At 47.9% G+C, this 21117-nt stretch overlaps 9 protein-coding genes across 9 annotated transcripts; 5 read left to right on the top strand and 4 right to left on the bottom strand.

Moving 5' to 3' along the window:
* Positions 1 to 1848: 1848 nt before the first annotated feature.
* F5891DRAFT_980130 (uncharacterized protein) lies at positions 1849 to 2590 on the bottom strand (the record flags this gene model as incomplete). Its single annotated transcript, XM_041376974.1, has 2 exons — positions 1849 to 2067; positions 2111 to 2590. 2 exons carry the CDS (start codon positions 2588 to 2590, stop codon positions 1849 to 1851), a joined length of 699 nt encoding a protein of 232 aa, XP_041226111.1.
* A 1358-nt stretch (positions 2591 to 3948) lies between these two features.
* On the bottom strand, positions 3949 to 4807 carry F5891DRAFT_1032443 (uncharacterized protein). The gene is made up of 8 exons (XM_041361663.1): positions 4767 to 4807; positions 4691 to 4709; positions 4618 to 4646; positions 4537 to 4551; positions 4456 to 4491; positions 4375 to 4399; positions 4238 to 4316; positions 3949 to 4190 (listed from the first exon to the last, which is right to left on the bottom strand). Exons 4-8 carry the CDS (start codon positions 4547 to 4549, stop codon positions 4032 to 4034), a joined length of 312 nt encoding a protein of 103 aa, XP_041226110.1. The 5' UTR covers positions 4550 to 4551; positions 4618 to 4646; positions 4691 to 4709; positions 4767 to 4807; the 3' UTR covers positions 3949 to 4031.
* Positions 4498 to 5742, bottom strand: F5891DRAFT_297043 (uncharacterized protein). The gene is made up of 7 exons (XM_041371238.1): positions 5444 to 5742; positions 5373 to 5386; positions 5170 to 5320; positions 4855 to 5114; positions 4767 to 4807; positions 4618 to 4709; positions 4498 to 4558 (listed from the first exon to the last, which is right to left on the bottom strand). The coding sequence occupies exons 1-6, from the start codon at positions 5606 to 5608 to the stop codon at positions 4672 to 4674; spliced, it is 669 nt and encodes a 222-aa protein (XP_041226109.1). The 5' UTR covers positions 5609 to 5742; the 3' UTR covers positions 4498 to 4558; positions 4618 to 4671.
* A 2558-nt stretch (positions 5743 to 8300) lies between these two features.
* On the bottom strand, positions 8301 to 9874 carry F5891DRAFT_980128 (uncharacterized protein; the record flags this gene model as incomplete). Its single annotated transcript, XM_041376973.1, has 8 exons — positions 8301 to 8426; positions 8474 to 8546; positions 8609 to 8633; positions 8844 to 8928; positions 9187 to 9260; positions 9402 to 9571; positions 9629 to 9642; positions 9701 to 9874. 8 exons carry the CDS (start codon positions 9872 to 9874, stop codon positions 8301 to 8303), a joined length of 741 nt encoding a protein of 246 aa, XP_041226108.1.
* Positions 9875 to 10532: 658 nt separating this feature from the next.
* On the top strand, positions 10533 to 14768 carry F5891DRAFT_1032414 (uncharacterized protein). The gene is made up of 3 exons (XM_041361662.1): positions 10533 to 10656; positions 10721 to 14468; positions 14517 to 14768. Exons 2-3 carry the CDS (start codon positions 10782 to 10784, stop codon positions 14658 to 14660), a joined length of 3831 nt encoding a protein of 1276 aa, XP_041226107.1. The 5' UTR covers positions 10533 to 10656; positions 10721 to 10781; the 3' UTR covers positions 14661 to 14768.
* Positions 14769 to 14896: 128 nt separating this feature from the next.
* Positions 14897 to 16111, top strand: F5891DRAFT_951841 (uncharacterized protein; the record flags this gene model as incomplete). Its single annotated transcript, XM_041375071.1, has 8 exons — positions 14897 to 14992; positions 15051 to 15139; positions 15174 to 15235; positions 15288 to 15430; positions 15481 to 15576; positions 15635 to 15897; positions 15954 to 16008; positions 16058 to 16111. The coding sequence occupies 8 exons, from the start codon at positions 14897 to 14899 to the stop codon at positions 16109 to 16111; spliced, it is 858 nt and encodes a 285-aa protein (XP_041226106.1).
* An 827-nt stretch (positions 16112 to 16938) lies between these two features.
* On the top strand, positions 16939 to 17382 carry F5891DRAFT_1188438 (uncharacterized protein; the record flags this gene model as incomplete). Its single annotated transcript, XM_041367011.1, has 1 exon — positions 16939 to 17382. The coding sequence occupies one exon, from the start codon at positions 16939 to 16941 to the stop codon at positions 17380 to 17382; it is 444 nt and encodes a 147-aa protein (XP_041226105.1).
* A 1316-nt stretch (positions 17383 to 18698) lies between these two features.
* On the top strand, positions 18699 to 19175 carry F5891DRAFT_1188437 (uncharacterized protein; the record flags this gene model as incomplete). Its single annotated transcript, XM_041367010.1, has 1 exon — positions 18699 to 19175. The coding sequence occupies one exon, from the start codon at positions 18699 to 18701 to the stop codon at positions 19173 to 19175; it is 477 nt and encodes a 158-aa protein (XP_041226104.1).
* A 513-nt stretch (positions 19176 to 19688) lies between these two features.
* Positions 19689 to 20942, top strand: F5891DRAFT_1032378 (uncharacterized protein). Its single transcript, XM_041361661.1, has 3 exons — positions 19689 to 20079; positions 20131 to 20609; positions 20673 to 20942. The coding sequence occupies exon 2, from the start codon at positions 20155 to 20157 to the stop codon at positions 20596 to 20598; it is 444 nt and encodes a 147-aa protein (XP_041226103.1). The 5' UTR covers positions 19689 to 20079; positions 20131 to 20154; the 3' UTR covers positions 20599 to 20609; positions 20673 to 20942.
* Positions 20943 to 21117: the final 175 nt, after the last annotated feature.

Genomic DNA, 21117 nt, shown 5'->3' with positions numbered 1-21117 from the left:
GAAACCAATGAATGGTGCGCATGATGAGAATAGGATGTCCTTCGTGAGCTCCCATGGGATTCCCAGCAGCTTAGATAGGCGATCGATGTCTTCGAAGGAGTAAGTAAATGATGCGTCTTCGAGGGAATGGGGAAAGGAAGATGACAGGTCCAGTATCGGAAAGGACGAATCTTCGTCAAACTCTTCCACTGTGCCGTTTGGCATGATAGACCCTTTATACCATTTTCTACCTCCGTCCACCAATAATCCTCCATTCCTCGCGATGATGGCTGCGCGAGACTTGCGGAGGTTGTTGTAGCTATTAAGATGCTTACTGGAGAATGCGAATGAATAAATGATCATCCACCCACTTTGAGATTGGGCCAATGCCCTGAGAGCGAAATATATCTGCCCTGGCATCTGCCACCTCGCCGTAGGTACCGGCGGAGGCGGTGAAACCGAAACAAAAACTGGAATCAATGGCGAATTCGTCAGGCCCGGTCCTGATGACCAGTCCTGGCCATTGAGATGGGTGGAGTGGGATCGTGCGATAAGCTTCGGCGACGTCTCGAACTGCGGCTTGTGAGCCTGGGGGAAGAGACCATATGAGGAGGCAGATGGTGGCGGTGGTGCCCCAGGTACATGGATATAGGTCAGAGTCAATAGATGAATTAATAGACGATATAGTTGGAGATGAATGCAATGGAAATGATAAATTTTGAACCACTCGAAACCTGTCTGGTTTGCCTGGTCTTGGGACCATAGATAAAGGCGCTGTCTGGAAGGGTCCAATGAGAGTTTCGGTTTCCGATTTTGACAACGGTCCGATGTAACGACCGGTAGAGAATTCACGAAGGAGTATGGTAGCGAATGCGGAATGATGTACGATAAGCGAAGGACTATTAGAAGGAGTGTAAGTAAGAGATATGGGGAGTACGCTTCCCTTGAAGCCAAACCGTAAGCCGTTGGGGATGTGCGCGTACTTGTGCAGGAGATTTGCAGATTTGAGGTATAGGAGCCATGCTTCTGGGTCATACGGAGTGAGGGCTTTGGATTGCCTCGCCTTGAGGACAGTCTTGAGCTCCGTGATCCTTGGCTCCGCATCCTGAGCATTCGTGCACTGTGGGAATGGGAGCTGCTTGAGCATCCCCTTGGCCTTTGCCAATCGTAACATAACTCCCGCCCTTCGGGGTTGGTGATGTGTCCTTCCGTGTTGCGAATGCAACGCGCTTTGGTTCTCTTGTCCCAAAGGAACTCGGACGTACACTTGTGAATGTTGTGGCGGAACCGACCAAGGCAGAGAGCACAGGCAGCTGGTCCGGCCTGACCTGTGCTCGATGGAAAAGACTGCTGGTTGCTCGCTGATTTCTTGCTGGGTTGATTGCCAGCGGATGGATGATAAGGGTGGTAACTGATTGTCTTTGGTTGAAGGGACAGGTTCCTTCTCCTTGCTTGAGCTCGTTTCGCGACCCCGAGGGCGAGAATGCACGTTGGGAGCCGTGATGGCGTTCTGCAGCTGGTGAGTGCCAGGGTTGAGCGATGGGATGCGTGGAAGCGGGTAGACAGAGCGGAAGCGTGGAATATGTTTGGTATTGGGTGGTAGCGGTGCCATAAGCGATAAGGGTCCCGAAGGATGGTATGATGGCGGCAGCGTGGAAGCGGAAACGAGCGTAGCGATGGGTACGCGTAGATGGGAGCATGGAAGAAAGGAAGATTGAAGCTGGTTAGTCTTAGAATGATGACTTTATGGATGAATATACCAATTTGATGCTCTCATCGCGCTCCGCCTCCCAAACGTCATCAGAGAGGGTGTTGTATAGGGCGCTGTTGAATATACCAATGTTGAAACCTTGATTCTGGGTCAGACGGTCAGTGCCATTCTCGTCTGACGAATCCTGCATATCGAAGCAGGGTTTTTTTGCACTGCAAGGACTGCACTCGGTGCTCGTGATTGGTGATGAGGGTGAAGAACAGCGCTAAGGCCTGCTGGTGCTTGTCCGGCCAGCCGTTCTTGTCAATATGGACAAGGAAACTCGTTTTTGCCATGTCGAACTGGCGCCAGGAAAGGTCATGATCTTGCAGAGCTTTCTGCGACGCTTTGAATGAGGCCATTGGCTTGAAGGCCACGTACCCGTCGACCTTTGCCAAGCCGAATGAATCTTCTGCCGTCAGTCCTAGAACTCTCTGATGCTTCCCAGCACCCTTCCGGGCTAAAATACCACAGCTCTACGTACTCCATACTCTTGATCTTTTGCAGGGCGTATTGCGAAGGGCGAGGGATGAGAACGTCCGCCACGACAGCTTCAACGTCGAAGTCATTAATCTTCGGCTTCTTCTTCTCTGCTTCCCGCAGTTCTTCAGCCGCTTCGGCTTCCTTTGCAGTACGTTCTTGCTCTTCTTGCTCTCGTTGTAACCGAAGGTCTTCCTCAGATTGCTGAATCCAGAGAGTGATGCGCTCTTGACGCTCAAGTTTCCATCCTTCTGCCATCTGCGCGAGAGCTTCCTCCCTGGTGAGCCCTCCTGTGATAATGGCATTGAGCCAGGCTGCATATGCGGGAAACTCGAAGTTTGGTTGCGCCTCTAGCGCCAGGTCAGTCAGTATGCGATTCATGTGAGGACCAGAGAGAACTGAAAGGTTGTCTGGTTTGGTTTAGTGGGGATACTATAGTTTTAAGTAAGGATAGAAGTTAATAGTTGGTAATGGCAGAAAAGAAAAGGATGATATACGACGTCGTCGAGGACGACTAGGCTGAGATACGAGGACGTCGCAGTACGAAAGGAAGAGCTCGTACTGCATCCGTCGCTTACACAAAGACTACACTCTATTCCTTCGCTCGTACCTCGTTACGTAATAGAGTACTCAAACATTCCCTCAGCAAAATTTTACACATCGTTAATAACTTGCATTTAGCTCTCCGTACATACTGTAGCTCACATATTTACTACTAAGTAGCCTCCGAGTCCTAATCAATTATCGTTGAAATTCACGAATCGCATGTGCCGAGCGGACTGTAAATTCGGCCAGTGTGATTGTCCGTTACTATTCGTGACATGAGGGTGACTCACGAAATAGCGGACCGTAACGAATAAACCGTAACCCATAGTATAGGGTATCTGCATCTACTAACATAGCAACAATGCACATCAAAACACAAGCGACTACCTATCAGAGCTGTTTTTAAAATATCTATAGCCAGAGTATTTCTACAGTACCAACGTGCATGCTATGATCTATCAACCGAAGCAATGTCTTTGACTCGTGCGATGATGTTATGATCTGACGCGATCCCGGGCCACTTATATTCTCCGACATGCTAGCAAAATGTGTCGAAAGGCTGTCCGAGTCCGAGTCGATCCAGCAACTGCAACGTTCATGAGCGAGGCTCCTCCTCGTGACAGGCAAACCACCTGGTAACTTGTCAGAGTCATCCATTTGGGAGTCGTCCATCGTGGACCCGGGTTTGGTATCTGCAATTTCTGCACTAGCTCCACCCTAAGAAAGTCTTTGTTCTGCTAGCTTTGCGACCCGGTACAATCAGGGGCTAGTTCTTGACGGTTGCAAGACGTTCCATTGCACCCATTCTAGACGTGGATGGGGCACATGGTGTAGTTCTCGAAGAATCAGGAATGGAGCCGGATCGATGACCTGGTCCATCTGCCGGTGAAGCCAACCATATGATGCAGTGTCAGTCTAGTGCTCGAGTTGGGCTCCTGTGGAGCATGCACAATACACATATCTGCTTCTGTATACACCCACTCAAAAGCAATCGTCTGCTGATCATCCCGGTCATAACCAAACTTGGTCATTTGAAGGCCATGGTAGTGATGCTACGGTGTTGCCCAAGATATCTGCATCCAATGTTTTGCGGAATGCTGTAGTCGTACAGAAACCTTCGTTTAAGTGGCATTAGACCCAGGTAAGCCCGCAGCCTCAGGACGTCTTGCATATGGGAACCAATATCACAACATCCATGACTAATATTAATAACAACCTACAAAGTGTCAAAAGCAAATAACCTCATCGTACATAGCCAGCAGCAACTCATCATCGGTTAAACATGTATATGGACCACCGTAGGCTTGGAGACCCGTCTGTGTTCCTGGTCGATCCCGCGTTCTGCTTTTTGGAATCCTTCAACGTTTAGGTGCTTGGAGTTCTCTGATATGTATGCTTGCGATTGCCTAGTTTCAGCTCTAAACACAAGGGTGTTCTGAAACAGAATTAGAATTCACACGCAGTTGATCAAATGGTGCTCACTATAGCACTATTACTATGACTCTGAGCGTCACCTCTTGAGGCGCGCCGAGTCTCTCGAAATAATAACCGCCGGTTAAGCCTGAATGCCATACCGGTAAGTTTGGTTTATCATTTGTCGAGTTCGTTTGGTGACTGACGATGTTAACAAGGAGCTCCCTACAACTAAACGACATGGGAGTCAGTAAGTGTACTGAATTTCAAGTATTCTATATCATTACCATTTGGCAATATCAACCATGCTCCAAACCACACAACTGCGTGATTTCAGCGGTGGTGAAATGCGGTACAAATACACTTACAGCTACTCTTCATCGCTAGAAACTTAAAGCTAATTAGACAATGCTCCACTTTTGGGAAGATATAGGCGGTGAAGTCCTTACCAACACTGCCTACTATAACGGCCATCAAACTAACAGATCATTGATGGAAACACCTTATGAAACAGCTAAATACCTGGTGGCCAGACCAGTTTCTGTGCAGAGGTGAATTAAAAAGGACATCAATCTCATGGAGGCGCCTGATATCTTACCAACAGTCCAATAGATCAATCGGTCGATTAATGTCGTCGTGCTATGATAAACGTAAGGAATGGTAGGCAAGACGACGAATAGTCATACTTTTCAAAGTCGGAGACTCGTTTGTGGTATAGACTCCAGGTGATGGCAACGGTGGTGATCACGTCACAGACTGTACGTGCCATGAGAGAGAGCGCAATCAGTATAGTTTGACTGTCTTCAAAAATTGTGATGTCTGTCATATCGAACGCTCTCGATGAGATAATGAGTGTAGCAATTCCTGCAATGAGTGAGATCATTTCGCAGAGGATAGGTAAGTAAACTTTTTTAGACAACTTCCAGAGTCGAAATGCGTAAAATGACTGATATTGCTACCCATCAGCAACAAAGAATCAAGATAAATCCGGAACCATTTACCTGCACGATGAATGCTGTACAAGCGCTCAATGGAATGGCCGAGTCTGCTGCCAGAGGCAACACCTGGAGTTGAGATGGGTCACCATAGGTGCTAACAGTCATTGTCCATAATGTTGATATTATGCAGACAAAGTGACCCAGTTGAATGAAGCTGCAGGACATGCGTTGGCATTTGAAGGAGCCCGATCAAATATAAAGCATACAAGACTGCAAATACCTGACCGCGAAAGTGATCAATAAAATCAACACTGAATTATGCATTTGACTGACTCACAACGGCTTTCAAAGCGAGATGATCACTCTTGCACCCTGCGAAATATATGCAGGACTGACAAGAAAGACAACCGAATAGTGCAGCGCTCAAAAGCCCACTGACTTGGACCGGCCCAATGATCAACCTCGCGTCGAAATCATTGGCTGAACGTTCTATGATGTGCATGGTGCCCACACCAATGTTATAAGAGGTGGTCTGATCGTTGTATGTGACTTGCAAAATCGTTGAGTAAATCGAGATGCGAGGGACTAGTAGAAAGAAAAATGATACAGTGGTGTCGATGTGTGAATATATAGAACAGCGCGCTTGGCTTTCAGAACACCGAAGCACAGTGTTCACCAAATCATGTTCACAGGACAGCAATATTCAATGCCATCAGAACAAACATCAAACCAGTTCGTGCACATGGCTGCCACATCAAAATTGGGATTGATCTATCCTTGTGCTTGCACACAATGAAGATTGATGTGGAGACTACTTGGTACTATTTTTGGAGAAAGAGTTGTGACCTCTGAATCTAGATCATTAGTTGAAGCTGGGCGACGCGAACCTGAGTAGCTGTATCAGCGGAGCTTACACTGTTCGTAGCTCTATACGAAGCTCTGACTCAAGCTCACGAATAAAAAGTGCCCAGCTGGGATTTTGCGGTTGCGATATGCTCGGCCTTGAAGATCTTAGATGACATACCAACTTACACAGTACGCTGCGCCAGAAAGGTGGATGACTTGAAGTGGATAAGGGTGTCGAAAATAGAAAGGATCGGGGTTTGGCCACCGAGGTCGTGAAGAACTCTCTGATGTTCATGCACATGGCCCGTGTGTGGTATGCAGCCTGGCGGCGGTAGGAGCGGGCCTGAGATGATGTGACGCGTCTTTCAAACTCCGCGAGAATGCCTGTGCGTAGATAGACCGGTCATTAATTCCCTAGCGCAGTCGGTGCAATAAACATTAATGGGCCCATAGGCCGACTCTTGTTCACCAACGGCCTATAGTTTCGTGGATCTCCAATTCTACCAGCTTTATATACTCATTTGCCTGATTACAAAATTAATAAGCATACATGGAGGTCCCGATGGAGTTTATGGACGAGAATGCGGTTCAGTTGTTGTGCCAAATTGAGTCTGGTACTTGAGTCAGGTTCCTGTGGGCTATGTGCATGTCTGCCTCCATCAGAAACAGTCAGTTACTTGATAATCCAGGCCTTTAGTGAGACCGTCTAACCATAGTGATGATTGCCCGAGACATACGCATGCTCTTTCATGAATTGCTAGAGTCGTAAATCAAGCTGTTGCCAGTGAGTGTGTCAGTATTTGAAACAACCTAGTCAAATTTGAAACTTGAGGAACCACACATGAGTGACACGACTGCAGAGACCTGGCCGTATGAAATGATCAAGGTGTTTTAAGGACTAACAGCTGCTTTCAGGATGAGGTGGTCGTTCGTGAATCCTGCAAAATACACGTAGAACTGACAGAAAAGACAACCGAATAATGCAACGCTCGACGGTCCACTGATTTGAATCAGCCCGATGACTAGCCTTGCATCGAAATCACTGGTTGAGCGTCCCAGCTATTCATCGTGCTCACACTGAGTTTAGCAAAATTATCGGAGACAATCTGATCATCGTATATAACTTACGAAAATGATGTAGATGCAAGGGGCCAGACGAAATGGCACATATGGAGGATCTGTATGAAGATATAGACAAAGTTGAATTTGAATCACCGAAGCAGGTTCGGAGGACAACAATATCCCATGACACATGGCTTCTGCAGCGTAATCGCCACAAGCACAATTGGACAGGACTCGTGCATCAAGAAGATAAATTTTTCTTCGCACTAGTGACTATTTTAGTGGAAAAAGATCTTTGTAAGATGAATCTAGAATCATATACAAGTTAGTACGTCTGGCGATGGGAGTAGCAAGTGCGTACACCACTTGTACTTACTTTCTTATGGTTCTTTTCCCAAATCCCTGGACATGACTTCCCTTTGCGATATGCCCGAAGACGTACAAGTCGTGTAACATTGGTATGACCTTGATCAATTTCGGTGGACTGTCGCGGGTGTGTTACATATCAGATCGATCAGAAGCCGACTGTACAGACTACCTATAGCAGCACGGCTTAACTGATGACGGTGGATACATATTGATGGATATTATTAGCTAGCCAGTGTTGAACTTGCGCAGTACGTAGCTTCGCAAGATTTTTTATAAGTTTCATGAAACCTATGTCCTTGACGGCGTGATAGGGTAAAGACGCTTCGGGCCATAAAATTATCGAAATGTGATTCGTAATAAGTGGGCCAGGTTTCAAAGTGCCTGTAGTGTAGTTGAACTCCCATTCTAGGCCAGCTGGGGTCGCTCCCCAGGACATTCGGTGACTTGAATTTCGTCTGATGACAGTGATGATATTGATTGAATCACACTTGCAGTCCGAGTCCCGGTATCAAAGATAGTGTGGGCTCTGTCAAGTGTGTCACGGTAAGCAGGATGAGTTCTGTGCTGATCGAGTATTCGAGTTGACTATCCTCGACAGTAAGCCAGTGAGCCCACGTGTGTTGTGTTCGAGTTCAAGTCGTTGCCGTGTGATAGCAGTGCTAAAACGGGACCTTCGGTTCGTAGTAGCTATATGACTTACCCAAAATTCCAAAGTGACCTGACACTCCTCAGCAAGCATATCCACATCTAACATTTATTCATCAATATTAGTGTGCTGTAAATGTCCTTCAAGTGTGCATTACCCGCAGACTCAGCATATCTCGTAGATCTATCATTATGGACATGCCTAATGCGAAATTACACCGTCAAACAGTCAGCAAGGAGTCTTGTCGTCTGCGTATGACCACCGCAGGCTTTTAAACCTGCCCGTATTCTTCGTCGGCTGGGCCTTCTGCCTGGAACATTTCAACGTCGAGGTTCCTGGAGTTCTCCAGTGGGTCTGCTTGTGATTGCATAGCTCCGGCTTTGAAGACAATCGTGTTCTGAAACAGAATTAGAATCGCCGTACAGGAATTCGGAAGGCACTCACTATACCACCACAACTCCGGGCACTACCTCTTGGAGCCCCCCAACTCTCGCGAAGGAGTAACCGCCGATTTAACCTGAATGTCACATCGGTAAGTTCATCGTTTTTATTATGTGTTGAATCCGTTTAGCGACTGACGAGGCTAACAAGAAGTTCCCCACAACTGCACAATACGTGGGTCAATATATTAATTTTTGAGGTATTTCATGTCATTACCGTTAGGCCAGATCAACCATACTCCAAACCACACATCTACGTCATTTCAGCTGCAGTAGGATGCAGAGTACCAACATGCTCACAGCTCTGCGGCACGACCAGAAACTTGAAGCTAGTTAAAGAACGCTCCAGATGATATAGATAGTGAGGCTCTTACCCATGTTGCCAATACAATGGCCATTAAACTGATGAATCATTAACGCAAACACTTTGTAAGCCATAGCCATACAAGAATCAAATACCTGGTGATCAGTCCGGTTTCTGTGTAGAGGTGACGTTAAAAAGCACATCCATCTCGATAAAGATGCTGCCTGCCTTACCAATTGTCCAACGCATCAACCGGTCAATCATCGTCGCCATGCTATGAAGCATGACAGATGTAAGCTGACGCGAGAAATGAGTGCTGAAGAGTCATACTCCTCCTTGATACTATGGCATCGTTCTTTTCTTAAACTGAAGGCGGTGACAACGGTGGTGACCATATCACAGGTTGCACGTACGATGAAAAGAATCGCAATGAGTAAAAATTGAAGGTCTCCAAAAGTCACGAGGTCCGTCGTTGAGGTCGCCGTTACTGCGAGGATGAGTGTCAAAATCTGTGCATCCACGGCGAGCACCCCGCAAAAAATGGGTATTAGAACATTTCTCGTGAACTTCCAAAGTCGAAATACGTAAAAGGACTGATATTACCCTTAAGCACAAATAATGAAAATACCAAGCCAGAAATTACTTGCCTGCACGATGAATGCCGTGAATCCGCTGAATGAAATAGCCAGGTCTACTGCTACGTGAAGCGCCATGAGTTGAGAGGGGTCACAATAACTGTTGACAGTCATTGTCCATAATGTTGATATTATGCAGACGAAGTGGCCCAGCTGAAGCAAGCTATAAAACACATCAATATTTAAACAATGAAGGAACTAAATCAAACCTGAAGCGCACGTGACAGCAGATACCTAACCGAATGAAACGATCATCAAAATCCACAATGAATTATACAGTTGACTGACTCACAATTACTTTGAGGACGAAGTGATCACTTTTGAATCTTGTGAAATACACGTAGGACTGGCAAGCAAGGCAACCGAATAGTACGGCACTCAAGAGCCCACAGACTTGAGTCGGACCAATGACCAGCCTTGGATCGAATTTTTCCCCCGAGCTTTCTAAGCTATTCGTTGCGCCCATATTAAGTTACGCAAGGTTATAGAGAACAGTCCGATCGTTATGATTGGCTTTGGAAAAAGTGGTGATTGGTTGGGAACGTGAGGGATCTGTTGGAGTTCACGGAAAGGTCGAGGTCGCGTCTACCACAGCTGCAGAAGGACAGAGATGCAGCATCTCTATAGCTAGTGTGGATACTTATAGTGACGCGCTTTGAGCTTGAGTCGCCGAAACGTTATTGCAGGAAACAATATCTGATGATTAGGATAGAGTTCATCGAATCGGAAGTGGTTTTCAAAGGGGCCCGGCCTGTGTTTCACTTTCAATGCGCTATGCTCGGAGACATATAATTCTGAAATGTCTGTACGGCCCGACCAAATTATTAGCTCTATACGGCATTGAACTAGTGGAGTACCTATTGCGGCTGCTTGATAGGTATGAGATAGAAGATCGAAGTTGAAAGGGTAAAGATGCTTCGGGATTGAACATCGTCGAAATTAGGCCATGTTCACTTTAATAACAAATTTCAAGCTTTATGCATCTGCACGGCGAACTTGAAGCAGCCCACACTCGCGTGTATCTGCAGGATTCGAGTCATGGGTAGCAAGATAGAGCCTTAGTACCCTCCCAAGCCAAGTACTGGTTGTTACGGGTTTTGCCGAAGGCACGCGCGGTATATGCTCTTTGTCTCATAACCATCTAGACTGAATACTTTTCTTTGACCAGCTTGAATTGTTTCAACACCTTTCATGCAACGTTCAACCTGTTAACGGCTCAACGATACGATTGCAATTCTTTCCATATCAGTACACCCAGTTCGTCTCCTCGAGGCTCGAGTGCTTACCATTGTTATATTTGTACTCCGCACAGGCATATATAATCGCGCGCGTATCAAGTTTCAACTGATCATTATCAATTCCACAACAACATCATGTCCGAGTCGATGTTCGGCTCTCCTTCTCATCTTTTAAGTGCCGACTTTGCGTCTGAGTCAGTGCAGGCTGGCAATGGGGCCTGTATACCGGCCCCTGTTCACCAACCACCACCTACTTTTACAGATGTCCAATTCGTTACCATCGGAAAACCGCCCGATTTACTCAGTCGCATTTCTGCGCCTGATCCGGGTCAAATGTCCTTTCGTTCTCCCTCACCAGCAACGTTGCATCCTCCACCCCCAGTGCCCACCCGTACCCCAAATTCGCGAAAGCTGGCTGAGCGGATTCAAATGGGTCCTTCACAACTTAACTCGTCAGCAAAATCCCAAAATCTTCATTCAACATGTGGACCACCCCCTCCACCACGGATAAATCGCAACCGTTACGTTCCTGCAAACCCTCATCTAATTCCTCCGATTGAGGTTCTCCCGACTGCTTCCGAGTCAAACATGTCGCAAATGCAAGCCCCTACCAATGCTGCCGCCAACAAAGTCAGAGAGGCATTAACACCTGAGCTCGTCTACCCAGGCTCATCTCTTGTAACTCCGACCACTGAACAACCCAATCATGACATCTTGTCGTCGTCCATTCCGTCTGGGTCGCCTAAACCACATTTTTCCGTAGGATTCTTTCCTCACGCAACTCCGAGTCCACCCTCGTCAACGCCATCAGCATATCTTTCTCCGAATTCTAAAATGGCTGGGACCAGCTCAAACCATGATCCAGACGTCGTGCAGTCTGAAACATCGCAAGAGCAAACCGCACAAGACGCTTTATATGCCAGGCTTCTAGAAAAGAGCAAAATTTTATCCCTTGCCCTTCCTACATCGCCTATCAGGACCCCATCCCCATCTGCACCGCCTTCGAATGTACCCGAGTTGGCTGCCGGCCCTCGCAATGAAACGAATGTGGAGGAGCTTGGCGCCATTGTGCTTCGACACCCGTATCCTCACAGCGCTTGCAATTCCAAGGGTTCCCTAGATCGAGAAATATTACCAATTGATGATGGTAACACCCTTACTTTGACGAGTTCACGATCTTCAGATATGCCAGCCTTGCGTAGCACCCGCATTAGTGAGTCATTGGTTGAAGTCATCAAGAATCTTCACTCCGTCGCCGAGGACGCTGTCAAACTGCACTCTGATGCGAACCAAGTATTTGAGGCAGAACGCATAGACTTCGATGAACGCCGAAGGGCATTCGAGGAACACATGTTGACGAGGGAGGCAGAATACGAAGCTCAGATGAAAACCTTGCAGAAGAAGCTGGAGGAGTTAGGCACCAGAGAGGAGAGACTCGTGGCGCTGGAGGAGGAATCGCGACTCCGAGAGGAAACGAGATGCGCTCGGGATGCTCAACGCCGTGCGCGAGACGATCAGCGAAGGTTCGAGGACGAGTTAAGACGGACGGCCATCCAGGAAGAGATCGATGAAGCGATGAAGCTTCTCCAAGAAGTAATGTCTGAGAAGACACGGTGGGAGGCAGAGAAAGAGCGTGCCGAGAGAGAAAGGACTCTGGCTCAAAACAGCGCAGCACTACTTCAGTTTTCTGCTGATATCGAGCCTCCTGTCGAGAAGGAGGATGGTATGACTGAAGAAGAGATTAAGGCGGTCGATGACTATAACAAGGCTCTGTCCTACCAACTCGAGTTGACCGAGAATCTGAAGAAACGGATCACTCGGACTCGTCAATCTTTCGATGCGCTCCAGTATCTGAAGCAGAAGCGTTTTCAGGCTGCCGAAGCAGAACGTCAGCAAGTCGAAGAGGAAGCACAGAGGCGAAGAATCCAGGCCGAAGAGACTGCGAAACGGGCTGATGAAGAACAAAAACTGTGGCGCAGAGAGCTCCTCGCTCAGCAGTCAGCACACCCAGAGGCACAGTCGCAGAACCCCCAGCCTGATGCGCAGACTGAATTTAATAGGCTTCGCGCTCAAGTGCTTGCGAACAAACAGCAGGCCACTTCAGAAAATGCTGCTCGCATCCGCGCTGAGCGTGCCGGACGCCTGGCGGTCTCTACGACTGATGGTGATGGCCTGAAAGATATGAATGTGGAGGTGGAAGTCGACGAATTAGCATCGCCGCTCGACCATACTGTACCATTACCGGGTCAACAAGATATTACGTCAAAAAAGCCTGCCTCGCGAACAAATAAGACATCTTGTTCTCAGGGAACTTCGGGCAATGTTATGTTTAGTGCACCACCAACCTCGGACGGTCCTCCTTCATCGTCAATGTCGACCCCCGCATCATCATCATCAACTGTCTCAGCCTCCTATAAGACGCCCTCGTTTGTATCGGCTTCCACTGACATTGGGAGACAGGTGATCACAGATGTGCCTTTGTATTCGACTCAACTGGCTTCTGAATTCCCTCTGGTTTTGTCCATTTCTCCCCTACCAAATGGGCCACCTCCGACTTCTAAAAAGGTCGCATTGCCCAGCACTCCCAAGTCACGTACCATCCTCGCTAGCGATGGCAATGAATGGACTGAATGGACTGTCAGTCAACAGGTGAATCCCTCACCAGCTCAAAGAGAGGCAAATTTGCGACACATCAAGAAGAACAGGCACCGCGTCGAGGAGAGTGCTACTGGAGATCGGAGCGTGAAGCGACCTGACGACTCGCTTCCTATCAAGACGATAAAAACAGAAGAAGTGGTGGTCGAGGAGTCGCACAATCAAGAACGGACTAGCAGTCTCCTTGAGGAAGGGACATCTGCGCGATCTACCACGAATGCCGTGTTTCACGTTTCAAACGACAATCCACCGTCTGGTCGGGCCAAAATTTCGAACATTAATGCTTCTCAAATGAACGGTGTCCCTCAAACTTCCGTCGAACTTGTTGTCGGTCAAGCGCCAAGTGCGTATTTGCGCTCCGATGCTCGAGATGGATCAGCAGGTACATCAGGGCCTGTGACAGGGCTCGCACCAATCCGAAACAGCCCAGGTCCCTGGGTCATGGATGCCTCTGTAGTCCGTCAGGAATCGACTTCAGATGCCATATCCCCTCGTTCTGAGCCATCGGAATCTGCCTCTCGTCACGATCCCAACCAACGCTCTAGACAGAATTCTCACATTAGTGGACAAACTAGATCACCAGAACCCTCTGGTTTCACCTGCAGTAACGGTACCAGTGGCAAGTCTCGTAGCCAGCGCCAGCGATGGGCTCCTCGTTATCCAGACCATTATTCTCCCCCTCCCGCATCTGCAACGTCATCTCATCATCGGCACCTCGAACAGAATGAAGCCGTAGCCCACGGGCTTCCCATTCCTCCCCGTCCAATGTCGCCGATGAACAGTAGCAAAAAGAGGCCAGCGGAACACGATAATGAATATGACAATCGTGATCGCCGTCGACCACGAGGTGATCATTATGTACCAGAACGAGACTATCGGAATTCTCGTGGACTCGCCCGTCACTCCCCTGCTACAGAAACGGAGTGGCGAAGGGGTCGTTCTACCTCACCAGAGCTACGCAGCTCAATTCACGATCGACTACGGTCACCCTCGCCCTCCCATCAAATCAGGCCGCACATTGAGAGAGATAGGCGTGGACGGAATGAGGGCAGTCACAGACCGGACTACACCAACACCGCGGATGTCCGGCGTCTCTCAGATTCGGGATACAGCATGGAGGAGCGTCCCCCTCGCCGGGAAGAGCGTGATCTTCTAGGGCGGATTTCAGTAGGTTTTCTGAGTAGGGCCTGAAGTCAGGAGCTAACAACTTTCTAGGTTTCGGGAGGACGTGGAAACATCAATCGCGGCAGAGGGCGCGGTAAAGGTGATATTGGGAGAGGAAGGGGTGGTGCCGGTGGCCGAGGTCGACCACAACAGCCATTGTCATCGAGGCCCTTGGAGGAACGCATCGCGAAATAAGGTGAAAGTTTGGTATTTGTAAGATTTGATGTTTTTCTCGAGTCTATCTCTTCATGTCCTGCAGCGATCTCATGCTCTCTATGCTATATGTCATTTTCTTCACTTTGCACAGTGTCAAATGTGTGATTTACGTAAGCCATTATGAAGTGGGCCTAGCCGGGCGCAGTGAGTGTCCTTGATCAACAAACACTTGTCATTCCAACGACAACTTCTTTTGGGTGATATCACTAAGTACCATGAGCTGGACAGGGTCTGTTTCCTACTTTGATGTAGCTTATCGAGATCTGATATCCACTAGGTTCAAGAAGTCGCTGAATAGGGCGGGTACCACGGTAGGAACATATCTTCCATCCTATGCGGAGTTACTCATGACTCGTTTAAACCGCTTAGGTCTTGCAAAAGACCGGACAGATCGAACGTACAATAGACCGTGAATTTGCAGATGAAGAATCCAAGTACAGAGCGTACGTGCATCAACAGTCCGTCTCCTCCTTGTCATTTGACTTGCACCAGCTTCGAGAAGGAGTGTCAAGCATTGCAGAAGGACGCTAAACAATATCAGGATGCCATGCGCTGTAAGTTATCTGGCCTCGGTGTGTCATGTAATATGCTGAAATAGTGCCACAGCGATGACAACCACACAGGCGCGGTTGGCTGAGACCATCGAGACCTTCTACGGCGCTGCAGATCGCTCATCAGATGGTGCTATGGCAAGTCACGCTTTCAAGAGCGCAGTGGAGGAGCTTGATGGGGGCATTCAGAGGGAACTTGTAAGTGATACTTGCTTCTGGTGATTCCATTTATCTAATATCTTCCACAGGAAGGTCCCTATCGTACGACCATCATGGAACCCCTCGGGAAGATGAACGCATACTTCCCCGTCGTGAACGAGCATATCACCAAACGTAACAAAAAGGTGATGCTTCCTGCTATTGATTGGGGGCCCTGAGTGATTCGACTGAACAGTTTTTTAGCTCCTGGACTTTGACGCGGCACGTAGCAAACTACGAAAGGTAATCGAGAAACCAAGTGAAGACCCAACAAAGCTTCCAAAAGCACAACAAGAACACGACGATGCGAAAGAGGTTTTCGAGCTTATGAACGATCAGCTCATCTCAGAGCTTCCGCAGCTCTTGGATCTGCGCATACCATATTTCGATCCCAGTTTTGAAGCTATGATTCGCATGCAATGTAAGTTTGCTGAGGAAGGATATGAGAAGATGAGCGCTGTACAGAGGTGAGTTTTGGGGTTCGGGAAATGATGGATAGGGATCTGGCTTATGCTATGATCAGGTATTTTCCTGACAATGTGCGAGATGATTATGCTGCAGGTCAGCTGGATGCGCAGGTATGATCAGCTGTTACGTGTACGCCCTTTGCTCATTGGTGATGGTCAGGTCGAGGCGGTCTTACAGGAAATGAGGGAACTATCTATCTGCGGGGCGAACTGATCCCTTCATATCACCTCATGTATACCATGTACACTACCGACTGTTCAGGTGGATTTTGCCTTCGGACCATATAGTATTAATGCGTGTAAAACCCTTCTAAGGCTGCATATTCCATGATTGCATCAAAAGACTGGTTAATAACCTCGTCTGTATTTAGTGTTCGCGCCTGAGTTTAGCACACGCATTCGTATATGAAGTCCTTGTGTATGTTGTATATACCAAGTAGTTTTTTTTTGCAAGTCAAAGACAACGCTAGGACAACAAACTCTCCTGCATCGTAACTCTCCGCTGGACTAACACGATCTGGGTGGCTTAACCGATCTCCACATTCGCGAAACAAAAAATGTCACGAGTTCCAACGAGCCAGAAATATCCTTCGAGGTCCACGTCCACAATCTCAAAATCCTAGAAGCCTAGAACACTTGCATACAGTATTATGAATCATAGATGCATCATATCAATTTTTGATCTAGTCCATCATGCGATGAGTCGAGTTAAAGGAGGGCGTGAACTTGCGGCCTAGCCTCTGCTTTCGAACTGAATCGGCTATTGTGGGTTAGATGTGGCTCATCGGGGAAGGAAATCAGTGATCCACTCGCACCGTACACCATACTCTGTTGGAATAACAACGGTCAAGTCACGTTCCACAATTCGAGGATGTTCCCGAGACAAAATCCACAGCAGCTTGAATATAAATCCAGGTAGTCTATGGGCTTGAACCTTGAACCCACCTGCTTGTGATTTCCGTCGTCTGCTCTCTTGGTAAGAACATGAAATAAGAAACTCAACCGACTGCAACTGACCTACTTCCAGAGCCATATCTTGATATGTCTGCCGAAGAAACATACTATAACGTCGAAGTTATCCAGTTCTGGCGAGGCGAGATAGAGTACCTTCGGCCCCATCCCCTTCACTGGGTCATCTACGTCCCAACTGGTCCTGGTGTCGGAAACACGTACCACCTCCTGGGAGACACAGAGACCTACACCGTGGAGTTCAGGCGTAACCAGCCACATGTCAACCCTGATGACTGGCGCGGAAGCCACACCATGGGAAGAGTGGCTGCAAGTAAGCTGGCCCTTTTCGAATGGAACCTCGCGAGCGTTCCGATTATGCGTAACGACCCCCGATGGAACAGCCAGAACTGGGTGTGGGACGGTCTTCGCCGCCTCCGCCATCAACATTTTGAGATCAGCTGGGAGCTTAGACAATGCGACCTTCAAACAAGGATGTGCTGCCTGTTGGAGGACTGGGATTTCGGTCGAATTTAGAGGTGGAGATCTGGCTTGCCCGAGTGGTTAATCAAGTATTAAATGTTCTTATTCAGAGTCATTGGGAGCACTTGCCATAAATTCAAGACATTGTAATTGCCATGTGAATCATCATTAACATCATAGACATCTTGGGTGATCGTGAGTGCCCTTCATTATCCTGACTGAATAAAGACTCAAGATCCACTCAATTTTTGTCGCTCTGACAGACAGAAATGATGCGTGAAAGGATGACGTCCCATTCCTTTGTATTGCCAGTTGGAAATGGGCACTTGCGTGTCTCCCACGTGTGAGTCGGGCGAAGGAGGCGACGATGAAGTACATAGTAATTTGCATTCCTTCAATATGAGCGAAGCGCTGCTAGCAAGACGCGACGGGTAGACCAGGATTAATGGCCCCATTATTTCAGTTTGACCCGCAGTGATCCGAATCGACAGCAATAGATCTGGAAATTCAAGCTTCAAGCTTTCAGGCTTGGGCTGCAGTGACGCGATGCCACTTGAAGTCAGACACACAGTGAACAGGCTATTTTAAAAAATTTGTCAGTACTTTGCCTTCCAAGGAAAAAGATTTGAACAGCCTGCTGTGACCACGCTGGTTTACCTGAGTCCCATACTCAGTACTGTACGTACATGAAAGGTAAGTGTTCCAGATTTCAGCGTAACGGTTATGCGCGTGTTAACTTGAAATCAATGGACAGAAATTAGCAGCTGACTAAGGCGGAGTGCTTGCGCACGGACTTTCATGCAAGCAGAACCCTCATGCCAAGGACTATATACAACCAACCTCGCAAGGCCCTTTTCACTCCACTTCATTGGACATCCACACAAAAACTTTGTCAGTGAACGGACTCGCTGAGCGCCATAACGCCAACTCCCACACAAATAAAACAAGCACGTTACGTCAGTTGTCCTCCCATCAATCGATGGAAAGTGCAGATTCTCCAAGGCTGAATGAACTTCCGATATCGACGAATTGGTGAGGGTGAAGACCCGCAATGTCGAGCTGATTGTCGGCCTGCGTCTCCTTGGTGCAGATAATATTGTCACCATTGTTCCTCCGTTCCTCTTTGAATATTCCTGATGCCAGCGTACTCTACAGAGCATAACCATATCCAGACACGACAGCTGCTGTATCGCTATTCTGTGCGTAGCGCTCCGATCATCCTCAGCTTTGTGCTCATTAGCCAGACGCTCGACCTTGAGCTTGTGTTCTTGTAATCTCATCTAGATAACTTCGCGCCGCTCAATCCTGCTTCGATATTCGTTGCCCTATCTATTGAACTTTATGATTTTCAGTACAAAGCATGGCAGATGATGTCAAGCGATGACGACTCAGCGATCTTGCAGGAGGGTCTTTCTGGCTCTTCTGATCAGTCAATGTATCTGAATAATCTGGCCATCAGTCTCCAAGCCAGACTCAAGCAACAGGGTGCCCTGTCTGACCTGGGTGAGGCCATCGAGCTTTACAGAGTTGTACTTCCATTGCGTTCCCCTGGTCACCCTGGTCGATCCACGACTCTCAACAAACTTACCATCAGCCTTCATGACAGATGGAGGCGGCGGGGCTCCCCGTCTGACCTGGATGAGGCCATCAAGCTCCACGTTGCCACCCTAGCACTGTGTCCCCTTGTCCATATTCCTCAATTGGAATATATCAACAACCTTGTCACCAGCCTTCGTGACCGATTTCAGTGGCACGGAACCCTGTCTGAACTGGAAGATGCCATCGAGCTCCACAGACCTGCACTCATATTCTGTCCACCTCACCATGCTCTTCGATCCAACATATGAACAACCTTGCCGTCAGCCTTTGTGACAAATTTAAGCAGCAGGGCGCTCTGTCTAACTTGGATGAGGCCATCGAGTTCTACCGGGCAGCGCTCGCACTGCGTCCCCCTGGCCATTCTCTCTGATTCACGTTATTAACGACCTTGCCACCAGTCTTCCAACCGGATTTGCAAAATGTGCCGCCTCATCTGACCTGGACGGGGGAGCTTCATCTAGCTGCACTCGTGCTCCGTCCCTCCTGACATTTACTTTGAAACCATGTTCGAGCAGTAGGGTACTTGGATGAGGCCTATAGGCTGTATATGCAGCTCTAAACATTTGCAGTGCCGAACTTATACTCTGTCGTGTCGGTATAAAGTATTATATAGTTTTCTTGAAACAAGTTCAAGTGATTCTCGTACCCACAGCTGATGTCCAACAAACACGTGAGCTCCTCCTGCACCTTGACTGTTCAAATGAAAGTCTGGGTGGTTCGATCCCTTAATTTGAGTATGTGAATCTGTGTGGTACAGATAGTTTATTGATTGACAAAACATAAGAATGCCATTACAAAGGGCTTCAACGAGCCACCGCACGGAGTCTGTCTCGAGGCCTAGAACAATTGCGTGTGGTACAATAAATCACGTTAAGCTTTGATGTCTTCCATCACAGGATGATTGGTGACAATGACACAGCGTAGTAAGCATCCACCTGCAGTTTTGAATGTGGCGAAGTCATTGTGAATCACTCGATCTGTGGTTCACCAAAGCACAACATACTCTCTTCGGGAAATGGTGGACGTGTCGTGCTCGATGTCGTGTCCACACTTCATTGTCCCCGAAACCAAACTCCACAACCGTTTGGATATAAATCCAGGTCATCGATGAGCTCGAAACTCAAACTCACCCATTCCTCACCTCTCCTTCGTCTGCCCTTTTGGTGAGTACACAGAATACGAAACTCGGCGAACAGAACTGACCAAGTCCCATAGTCATCTCCAAATATGTCTGCCCCAGCTATGTATTACAACGTCGAAGTCGTCCAGTTTTGGCGAGGCCAGAAAGAGTACCTTCGGCCTTATCCCCTTCACTGGGTTATCTATATCCCGACGGGTCCTGGTATTGGGAACATGTACCACATCATAGGAAACACAAATACCTACACCATGGAGTTCAGACGCAACCAGCCACACGTGAATCCCGATGACTGGCGCGGAAGTTTTACTATTGGAAGAGTAGCCGCCCATAAGCTGGCTTTGTTCGAGAGTCATCTCGCAAGCGTGCCGATCACGCGTCACGATCCCCGCTGGAACTCCCAGAACTGGGTGTGGGACTGTATTCGCCACCTCCGCCACCAACGTTTTGAGATCAGCTGGCAGTTTAGACAATGCGACCTTCAAACGAAGATGTGCTGCCTGCTGGAGGACTGGGATTTCGGTCGAATTTAGAAGTCGAAGATCTGGCGTACCCGGGTGGTTCATCAGAATATTGTTATTCGGAATTATTTAATAGCAGCACTCACCATAGAGTTTAGACACTTGTTTGCATTCTACATTTGTATCATATAGACGACTTTGGCGGCCCTCTCCTAAACGATTGCAAGTGACTTTCGTTGTCTTGCTTAACTCAAAAGGTTTCCTCACAGATCAAGTCCTGTCGCTCTGACAGACAGCACAATTGGGAGACGCTAGGCGTTTAGCATGCCGCATGGGATGGAAAAGGCGATAGTGTACTGGAGTTGAGCGCGACCAGCAGCCTCAGCAGTCCAGGAATTAAATTTAAAGTATAAGTCAAAGAAAGGACTCGGAGCACAAATCTCCCACGATTGACTAAAACGCCAAAGTCGACATCCATCACATACAATCAACCTCAATCCATTCCATGCATACAATTGCAAAAAAAACCAAGTAAGTAGGTATACAAAGTGATTAAATATCATCAAAAGTATCATCTATGATCTTCAAAAA

The sequence above is a fragment of the Suillus fuscotomentosus genome (assembly GCF_016647785.1).
Source record: "Suillus fuscotomentosus strain FC203 chromosome Unknown F5891scaffold_26, whole genome shotgun sequence".
NCBI lineage: Eukaryota > Fungi > Basidiomycota > Agaricomycetes > Boletales > Suillaceae > Suillus > Suillus fuscotomentosus.
The sequence above is the reverse complement of the archived record's forward strand: the minus strand, read 5'-3'. Positions and strand labels throughout refer to the sequence as shown.

What these genes read in the sequence shown, in the direction of transcription:
- F5891DRAFT_1032414 (XM_041361662.1), top strand. Translation starts at nt 10,782, where the DNA reads ATGTCCGAGTCGATGTTCGGCTCTCCTTCTCATCTTTTAAGTGCCGAC. An exon ending in ATCTTCTAGGGCGGATTTCA is followed by an intron (nt 14,469 to 14,516) that starts GTAGGTTTTCTG and finishes ACAACTTTCTAG; the next exon opens with GTTTCGGGAGGACGTGGAAA.
- F5891DRAFT_297043 (XM_041371238.1), bottom strand. Translation starts at nt 5,608, where the DNA reads ATGCACATCATAGAACGTTCAGCCAATGATTTCGACGCGAGGTTGATC. An exon ending in GTACAGCATTCATCGTGCAG is followed by an intron (nt 5,115 to 5,169) that starts GTAAATGGTTCC and finishes TAGCAATATCAG; the next exon opens with TCATTTTACGCATTTCGACT. An exon ending in CGAGTCTCCGACTTTGAAAA is followed by an intron (nt 4,808 to 4,854) that starts GTATGACTATTC and finishes CGTTTATCATAG; the next exon opens with CACGACGACATTAATCGACC.
- F5891DRAFT_1032443 (XM_041361663.1), bottom strand. An exon ending in ATGGTTGATATTGCCAAATG is followed by an intron (nt 4,400 to 4,455) that starts GTAATGATATAG and finishes CATGTCGTTTAG; the next exon opens with TTGTAGGGAGCTCCTTGTTA. An exon ending in GGGAGCTCCTTGTTAACATC is followed by an intron (nt 4,317 to 4,374) that starts GTCAGTCACCAA and finishes TATGGCATTCAG; the next exon opens with GCTTAACCGGCGGTTATTAT.
- F5891DRAFT_1032378 (XM_041361661.1), top strand. Translation starts at nt 20,155, where the DNA reads ATGTCTGCCCCAGCTATGTATTACAACGTCGAAGTCGTCCAGTTTTGG.